Source organism: Coturnix japonica, chromosome 5 (assembly GCF_001577835.2).
Source record: "Coturnix japonica isolate 7356 chromosome 5, Coturnix japonica 2.1, whole genome shotgun sequence".
Classification (NCBI taxonomy): Eukaryota; Metazoa; Chordata; class Aves; order Galliformes; family Phasianidae; genus Coturnix; species Coturnix japonica.
In genome coordinates this window covers 5,494,769-5,504,720 of record NC_029520.1, presented here as the reverse complement: position 1 = coordinate 5,504,720, position 9,952 = coordinate 5,494,769, and the positions used below count along the sequence as shown (strand labels likewise).

The 9,952-nt window shown below is 40.9% G+C and overlaps 1 protein-coding gene across 6 annotated transcripts in view; it reads left to right on the top strand.

Annotated features, from left to right (window-relative positions):
• Positions 1-9,709, top strand: part of LDLRAD3 (low density lipoprotein receptor class A domain containing 3) — a 142,312-nt gene extending 132,603 nt beyond the window's left edge. For all 6 annotated transcript variants that reach the window (XM_032445215.1, XM_032445214.1, XM_032445216.1 and 3 more), the window contains 2 exons: positions 3,180-3,525; positions 5,066-9,709. In XM_032445215.1, coding sequence (XP_032301106.1) covers positions 3,180-3,525; positions 5,066-5,327 — 608 coding nt within the window. In that variant the 3' untranslated portion in view covers positions 5,328-9,709. The remainder of the gene's footprint in view (positions 1-3,179; positions 3,526-5,065) is intronic.
• Positions 9,710-9,952: the final 243 nt, after the last annotated feature.

The following is a 9,952-nucleotide window of genomic DNA, read 5'->3' as shown; positions in this document are numbered from 1 at the left end:
GGCATCGGCAGATCGGGAAAGTCTGTGCTGTCATGGAGCCCCCCCGCACACAACAAGTTGGCAGAGGCCACCGAAGGTAAAGGAAGAATCAAGTCAATTCGCACGGAGGTACAAGGCTGTTCAGCTGGCTTAGATGGGCTGAACCGGCGGAAGCGTGGCCAATGCTTCATCTTTATACTGATTCCCAATGGACTGGTCGGCAAATGCCTTTAATGGAGTGTTGCAATCAGTGGGGAACAGATGATAAATTTTTGGGCAACAAAGGGTACCTGTTTTGGGCTTGCTTTAACTGTGGGAAAGAAAATTGCCTGCCGAATAAGGAACATTGTTGTAAAGGTGCGCCACTGTAATGCTCATGTGCCTAAAAGTAAGGCTACTGAAGAAACAATAAAAATAAACCACTTCAGGGATTGATCGACTGCCAAAATGGGAGGTGGCCTCAAAAGAGACGGACTGGCAGATAACAAAGGTGAATATACCTAGCCGGTGGGCCCAGAGACTTCAGGTGCACAAGGACGGGATGCAACATAGAAGGGGCCAGGAGGGGACCGAGGGGTGGACGTTAACGTATGGACGCGCTATTGCTCAAGTATTCATGATTGTGAAACATGCGCCATAACTTTTAAACAAGCCAAGAGGATGAAACCTATTTGGGGGAAGGGCGATGGCAATAAGTATAAATATGGAGAGCATGGCAGGTTGATTATATCACCTTGCCGACCGAATCTCGCAAATGGGTAAGGCGTTAATGTACTCAACCATGGTGGGAGGCAACCACTTGGTGGCTCGGAAACATTACGCAGTAACCCCCATGCTACCGCCCCGAAACACCATTTATTAAGGGTTGCGAAAAGCAAATCCTGTGGCGGCATGTGCACTCCCGGAAAGAAATTGAATCAGATAATGGGACCCATTTTAAAAATTACCCTTGTAACCCACTTGGGCCAAAATCATGGCAAATCGAGTGGAATTTACCATATTCCCATATCATGCACCAGCTTCTGGTAAGATGAAACGATTCCAATGGTTTATTGAAAACTAGTTGAAGCAATGGGTGGCGGAAGTTAAAAATTGGGAGAACCATTTCGCAGAGAAGCACCTGGTTGGTCAACCATCGAGGATCTTAGTAATCGTTAATGGTCCTAACCAATCAGCTTCCCTACGTACCTGTGGAGGGAGATAAGGTTCCTGTAGTACACATATAAAGAGTGTGTTGGGGAAAAACAGTTGTGGGTCCTTCCCAGCGTCTGGAAAGGGGCAACCTCTCGAGCCGGGGTTCCTGTCTTTGCCCAGGGAACCTGGGGTGCACATGTGGGTGATGGACAAAACAAGTGGACACATGTTCAATGATGTAACCAACCAAGGGAATTTGATGTTGGGGGAGTGGCAGCCCAATGATTTTCCTGTAAAATATATAAGTAGACGGTCCTCAGAAAAATATTTCAATTAGGTAGAGAATAGTTCCTTTTACCGTCATGCGCACTTCACAGATAGCAGTGGATTCAAAATGTAAGAAAACACTTTTTCTCTATATTACCTTCATCTAAAGGCTCTCTGCTAAAGCAAGTTTTCATCTGGCACTCTCATATTCCTGCACTGCCATGGATGTTGTAGAGACACAATGCGAAAAAGTATAAGTCACAAAGGAAATCGCTGCTGTGGTGTGGCTGGGAAATGGATGAGTGCACCCTTGATGTGGGGGCAACGCCCTACTAGCGCTGCCTTCCCTCTCCCGCTGACATGTTCTTTCCTTTTTCTGGCAGGCTTTTTGCCATTTTCTCAAAATTAATAAATAGTAGTTAGGTATAGCAGTTTTTGTTTCTCAACTAGGCGGACATTGTATGGAATAAAATATAAAATTGTTGATGACAAAATCAAGGTTGCTGATTTTCCACCAACTATATACATATGAGTGTTGTATGTATGTATAAACATAATGTACACTGAGAGAATAAGGGGATGGAATGTCATGGGTCTTAAATAATTTTTGTAATTTTTGCCTATCAAGTATTCCACATCATAACATCATATACAAGCATGAAATAATTTTTACTGAATCTGCACTTACAGAAAGAAGGACTACATCTCTCCAGGGAAACAACACGTAGGTCACGGGGACCTGCGACTCTATATTAAACTCTGTTCGCAGAAACAGCACTGAACCGTCTGTCGAGTTCTGGCGTTTCAGAGGGAGTGTGTGGGGAGCCTCAGGCCGTTCGCCTAGATTCACAGTAGGCCTCTCCGGTTACGGGACTCATTCTCTCTCCTATTTTGCTTGATTTCGTTAGCTCCAAAATCTTCAATTAATTGTAATTATATTGTGTGTTATCCTGTATTCCGATAATATGTAATTTATGTAAATAAGTGTGCCTCCTTCTTTAAGATCGTTTGCGCGTTTTTCTTTTCCCTACATTAATTTTTATTTCCCTTTCGGCTAGGGCCCTCCGGGGCTCTACGGCCCCCTGATCACCGGAACGCAAGGTTGGATTTTAGTTCAAACCGTGAGACAAACTTCCACACTTTTACTGTTATTGTATCACATTTTACCAGGCTTATAGCAGTGGTTTTATCTGCAGTTCCAACACCCTTTTTTCTTTTAAATTACTTCCAGCAGGAGATCTGTTGATTGCAAACGTCCAAATAATCTCTTACTGTGCAGCTATTTGTGTTTTTTTAACTTGTTTTGGACTGCTGGATTTCTGGAGCAGAGGATGTAGTTGTTACCCTTTTTTTTCATAAGCTCTAAGTAAACATCAGCTGTACCACACTTTATAAAAAACCTAATCTTTGCTTTAATGATATTTCTGTTTCTAGTATGTTTGCCAGATATTGCTACAGAACTATGCTTATGCCTCAGAAAGGGGTGTTTTAACCTGTGGAAAAAGTAATTTGAGTGAAAAGTGGGATTGAGTGAACCTCACGATAACGCACATGCTTCACCAGTGTATTTTCCTGCTCTTCAGCATTCTCTCTCCCCCATAGTTTGTCTGAGACATATACAGCAGGTGAGAATAGGCTCAGAGATGGTCAGCTAATTTCTGTTTTGCGTGCACGTAGCTTTAATACGCTAAGAAACTTGCTTTGTCACACAGCATGCCAGCAGAAAGCACAGCGTGTGTCCAGGAACAGAACTGTAATATGAAATGAATCTCAGGCTTCCTTCTCCTTTTGTCTTGCAGAGGCAGGCAGCGGCCAAGATTACGTGACCTCGGAAAATCAGCTGCTCTACTACCCCAGTATTACCTACGCCATCATTGGTAGCTCTGTCATTTTTGTGCTCGTGGTGGCCTTTCTTGCTTTAGTTCTGCATCACCAAAGAAAACGCAACAATCTCATGACCTTACCAGTGCATCGCCTGCAGCACCCTGTGCTGCTGTCCCGGCTGGTGGTCCTTGATCACCCACACCACTGCAGCGTCACCTACAACGTCAACAATGGGATCCAGTACATGTCCAACCAGACCTACCACAGGCCAGTGGATCTAGACTCACCTCCATCCTATTCAGAGGCTGTGCTGGACCAAAGGTATGTATAGCAGCTAAATCTGCTCTCACCAAAGTTTCATGCTGGTTGCAGCTGTGTGCATCTGTGTTTCTGCTCCCTGTTTATTCTTATTATGCTTTTGATGTCACCATCAAAACTGTGTTGCTATTCTGTCAAGTTCACTTGCTTTTATTACCATTAAAGGCATGTAAGGCAAGCTTAAGTCACGATCTTAGCATGTGCAGTTGCAGAAGCAGGAAAATGCAAAGAAAGGTATAACTTCTCTCATGATATCCCGTGCCAGCCTGGAGTCAACACGTGAAAACTGAATTTGGATTTTTTGCCCAAAGCTAGCTGGGTCATAGGACAAATGCCCTGGAGATGAGTGATAAATAAGTATATAATGTAAAGATGTCTGCATTTCTTGCATCAAGTAACTGAATAGACCTTCTGCTCTATGCCACTTCTCTTTTTACTCAAAGAAGAAAAGAGAAGAGCTCTGGAATGGAAAGCTCTGTTCTTTTTTCTTTAGTAGCTGAAAGTGCTTTGAAGCTTTGCGGGTATGTTGATTTTGTATTGGTGACACTGGTTTTATTTGTAGATCATTAACCTTTGTTTTAACCTCTGCCTGTAAACTCTTTCCAAATAAAATTGCTAGACTGACATCCTTTGTACATAAAAAGGGCATAGTGGGAACTTTGATGATCCAGTTTGTTCACTGTCACCCTGTCACCATTCTTTAGTACAATCTCTGGGATCTAGGAATGATAATGTAATCTTTTACATTCCTATTCTCTGCTGATTTGGCAGCAGCTTACTTGTCTTAATGCTGACATTCATAATAGTGATATCTTTTCATTACTACCGACAACTGGATGAACAGCAGTACAGATTGTAATCGCTTCTCACCTGGGCCAGTGCAAACCATCTGCAATTTCAGAATTGATTGCTCCCAATATCTGATATCAATCTGCTAAACCCTTTCATCCTTCTACTTTGTTTTACCATTAGAATCAAAAAACAGTTTTACTGAATCAAGTACCTTATCCTTTCTGTGCCTACTTTGCATACCACATGCCAGAGCTGTGCTAAAAAAATGCTTGTGAAGAATTCAGTTCATTATGTATTTGTAGACCGTAAGCCATTAATCTTTGTCACTTAGCAGAGGTTTCTTCAGAGCTTTGTGTTCGCATCTACAGATGCAAATCTGATGCTTACCTTACATCTTTTATAGTGCTTTTTCAGGTTGTGTAAAAGTTACACAAGAAAAATTCTTAACTTCTTTGAGGGTGAGCCAAGCGTTGTTTGGCAGTGCGCGTCCATGAAAATCATTGTGGAGTGCTAAGCAGGAAGTAGTAAGTTCTGTTGCTTCCTGACCAGAAACCTCAGTACCTGGTGGTGCTTTGGAGGTTTTGGAATAACGTGAATAACATGGGAAGGTCTGTTTAAGATCATCTGGCAGGTGTGATTGAGGAAGTGCCAAGAAAAACTGCTCATTTTATTCTTTATTGGAAAAAATCTTATGTGCGTTTTCCCATGCCATTATTTTCAATAACCTCTTGCTATGTTATGTTTCTTGCAGCAGACCACCTTGGTTTGACCTTCCACCACCCCCTTATTGTTCTGAATCTGAATCCCCTAACCAGCCAGATCTCCCTCCTTACCGGTCTCGGACAGGAAGCGTGGTGAGCACAGACACCCCCACGGCTGGAAGCCCTCAGGGCACCGACAGCAGTTGGACAAGAGATGTCCATGAGAGCATGGATGGCCACAGAACCCTTCTTGAGAGGACAGCAGATCCAAGTGATTCTTTGGTCAACCATGTTGATGAAAGAGAAGTGTAACTGCTCCAGTGTTTGGGATGGCAGGAAGAGATTTACTTTTTCTGGGCCGGCTGGGTTAATTTGCTGTTGCTGTAAGGTTCAGGCAGATGTGTGCCTGAATGATGACTTGACTTGGGTCCACATTAATTTTTTAAGTCTGCATTTTGTGTTCATCAAAGACAGAGGTGTGAGAGCTGAAAGTGGAGTTGCATCAGTTCCTGACAGTATTCCTGCAAGCAGGTTCCAGTTCAGACCAGCAAGAGAAAAAGTGCTATGCTGAAGAACTGCTGCACCATATTTCTCAGAATATATACTGTATATGAATGTATATATGTGCATGTGTAATATATACAAATGTTGCACACAAAAGCTATGCCAGGTCTCTCGTTTCTAGACTGCTTCCAGTCCACTGTGAACTGTTCCTTCCCACTACCTGGTGCCAGGTGGTGGTCATCGGAGCATGAAAAAGCAGTCCTTCAGGAGGAAAGTAGCCCAGTGCTAAGTCCACTGGCAGCACTCGAATTGCAGAAGATGCTGTAGATGGCCCTTCTCTTCCTTGCCAAGAACTTTCTCCTTGTGAATGTAATTTTCAGTTTTAGCTTCTGATGATGCAGCAGCTCTCTAACTGAACGAACAAGTGTTCTTTGTTCTTACTCCTCCACCTCGATGCTATTGTTGAGGCCAGATTTGCATGGATTTTCTCAGGAAAACCACAGAGGTTGGCTCATCTGTCAAACTTCAGGCTGACCACAGAGGCAGTGAGGCTCAACACACCAGTGCAAGACTTCAAACATGGCAAAACGGCATCGCTCTATATGTTTCTTCTTAAGATAAGAAATAAGAGTTAAGAAATAACAAGCAAACAAAACCAAAACTTTTCCATCTTCATCTTCAGCAGCACAACCAGCCTGGAGCTAACACCCATCATGGAAAACTTCTGTTTCAATGACTGGTTAGTTAATTTCTGAAACAACTGAAGGCGGGGTAAGGTTTAGGGCTTGTCTGCAAATGGATATGTGTGAATACACAATTTTAATAACGTGTGTATGTGTAAACATCGTGAACTGTGTAGGCTTAGTTCTGTTTGTACCTGTAGGACTTCAAAATCTTGATGTTTTTCTTTGGAGATTCTCATTGCTTTTCCTTAATTGTTTGCCATTATTCATATTCATTTGGTTCAGATTCTAGTTTCTTCAGATAAACAGAATTACTTTTATCTATTTTGAGTTATTCTCTCTTAATTTAATTGTCATTAAATAGGCTTTGCTGTTTGATGGAAAAGCGGAGAACTACTGCTTTTCCAAACCCTCTGTTTTTTTCCTCCCTATTTAAGGTAACATCTTTCCCCTAAAGGTTAGATGCTCAGGACTCAAGAATTCTTGAGTGTGGGTGCAGGTAGTGGAGTGATTAAAGTTCAGACTCAGTTCCAACACATAAAACTGACTTCACTTTGTGTTTGTTTTTGTTTGTTTGTTTTATTTCCATGTCTGGAGTAGTCTGTCATGGCAATGTGGGAGGCAGGCACCAGATGGGTTTAAGAGCAGCAGTCCTGCCAGGGCTGAGATGACACAGTGGGGACACTGTGAAACTGTAGTGCTGATGGTCTTGGCTTTGTTTGGAAATAAATTAACAGCAGCTTTTCCTTATGGGCTTAGGCAGCCTGTCCTGAAGTGCACTGAAGATGATTCTACTTGGTCCTCGTAAAGCAACATGCAAGCCTCAGTCAGATTCCATTCTCGGTGGGAGCTCAAGCAGTATAGTTACACTGTCCTGCATGAAGTAGGACTTGGCTAATTAATCAGTCCTTGCAAATTTCTAGGCAGACTGTTGTCATTGTCACTTAAATAGTTGCTCTATGTTTTATATGGAAGTCAGACTTGAGTATAGCTGACTTGACAGCATATGTGGGCACAGGAATGAGCACCAAACCCTGCTGTACCACTTGTTGCCTTTGTTAAGGGTTCTGCTCAGCCTTCTATAAGCAAACAATACACTATCAGGATTAGCCTTATTTTTCTATTGCAGTTTTTGAAACGTTTTATTAGACTTGAGAATTTGCTACTGCAGAGTTTACAGTGGTTTCATTAGACTTTCATTTTTTTCCTGTTTAAGTAGCCTAAAGCTGCATTAGTGAGACTAATCATCGTGTCCTGTGTAACTTAAGTGGCGCACATCCCTCTTGCAAGCCTTCTGTGGGAGACTATTTCACATTTCTTCTGACACATGGTATATGCAAACCAAACGTGTTTGCCTTTGGATTCTAAAAAACATTATCTTGCATTGCTAAGAAGTAGGAAAGGAGTGGAAATAGCCTGCTGCTTCTGTCTGTGTCAGTCACTATCATTTATGTACATATATATGTATATATTAATGTACATATATATGTATATATAGAAGATATACTTTCAGGTTGTATATATTCGTGCAACTTTTGCATTAAGATAATCCATTTGGACTTCATAAAAGTAGGGGAAAAAAAAGAAGAAGCATTCTAAATGGTGTGAAATTTTCCCTTCCAGCTAAGGGTGTATTTATCTTTGTACAGGAATCTTTCCGTTTTTAAGAATTCAAGTTTTAAAAGGAGATTGTGCCTTTCTGACTGTGCGTTGATTTGGGGAGGCTATTGTTACATATCACTGTCTAGAGAACCAAAAAGAGAAACAAGACTTGTCTTCCTCTTTGTTGTTAGTTTTGGGGACCACTTTGAGGAGTAGTACAGGGATTCAGTATCTCGTTCCAAAAAGGCATGCTAAAACTTTAAGGAAGGTTTTCATCTTACTCCAGTTTTCTGGTACCTGTAACAGATTTGCTAGCTGGTTTCTTTGGAAATTGCTGTAGTATCATACTGAAACTGTTTATAATGTGTCACTTCTGGTAGTGTTAGTACAGCACTGTGCTGCATTATTTAGTGGAATCTTTGGAGAAACGTGGTAGCAACAACTGCACTGATTGAATTAAATATTTCATTGGAAATCCTGTAGTTCCTTCATCTTCGTCTTGTAGGGTTGAAGCTGAACGCTCATGAAGTGCCGTGGAGTGGGACTTCTGTAGCTGGTGAAATTGGAATTAATCATTCTATTGTTTGAGATTGCTCTTAACCTTTTAATTTGAGGTGCGTCCTCCAGGAGCTTTCCTTTATATTTAATGTTTAAATAAATTAATGTTCTTTCAAAGGCCTATTTCTTACACAAGTAAAACAGATTTCTTCGGAGCCAAATCCTGATTCATGATCTGTATTCAGCGGTGACCACGGTAATGAGTAGTTTCACTAAGAGAAGGGGATTAATTAATAAATTTGATTTCAGTAAACCAATTGGAAGAAATGATTGCTTGAGGTAAATAAAGGAATTGGGTTTAGGCTGTTGGAGATGAGATTTGGGTTATTTTTTTTAAAGATGGTTTATTTAAGTTTCAGAAGTTGTGATTATCTGTAACCTCCGCAGAAGTCAGAGTGCTGTGTATTTTAAAATGAAGCCATTAGTGAGTCTGCTCGATAATAATGTGAAGTTCCTTGTATGGCAAATTACAATTTAGCTCTCTGGTATTGCGCTAATGGAAAACCGGCAGTAATGTTTTTAAAAGAGAGCCTGTGAATAATTTCCTCTGCTCTTGCCTACAGTGGCATACATGACAACGCTGTGACTGCATTGCGATTTTTAAGTGACTCTGCATTGGCTCTTCCTCTCCTTTTAAGTCAAATCAGTTTTATTTACACCACTTCACTTTGATGCAGCTAATGGGGGCCTTGTGATAGATTTAGAAGTTGGGTGGAGGAAAAGAGACGATGACTCTCATTTTAATTAATGCTGCAGCTTGTTAATCTCGTGCTTTACTTTTTAGACATCTTAGAAAAGACAAATGGTTTTAGTAGATAAGGGAAACTATTAATGATGAAAAGGATAGAGGGACACTGATTCTGGATTCAGTTTTTAATGAATATTTAAAATTGTCTAAATGAAGGAAGAATTTAATGCTGTATTTTTAAAAGTGGTGATCAAATGGCAAGTACTGTTCTTAACTGTTGCTCATCAGAAGCTATTTTGCATACAGTGCCTGGAACTGAAATTGTGATCAAGTGCTCTTCTTGCAGTTCATATGAGACCCAAAATATGTTATATTAGTGCAAGGCTTGTGGACTTAAATATGTAACTGCAGAAAGAATTTCAGTACCATGCTGGATTCTGCTTGGAATGTATTCCAATGCAAAACTGTGGCCTTTGTTTGTCCCTTTTGTTACCGGTTTGAGGGTTTTTTTCTGCTTGAAATTAAGACATGTGAGAGCTTTAAGGGAAGCTGTATGTTGAAACTCAACCTTGTCTTAAACTTTTGTAAACTGGATATCCTCAAAAATGTATTCTGTATTCCTGAATAAAGTTGGTGTTTTAATACTGCTCCAAAGTGAAGATGTCCCGTACCTCGTGAAGTCTCTTCTGTTTACAACCTCTGTTGTGAGGCTTCATCCGCCTGCTCCTGTATACGACGTTTTGTTAATCATGGTGAGTTTTAAACGCTGTTTTTAAAAAGGAAGTGATACCGGAAACCCACGTGTGTATATACGTATAAAAATATGCTGACATATATGTCTTGTATTTATACTAATGAAAATTGATTTCTTTCTCATCTTCTCGTTTAGCTTGTGCTGTCAA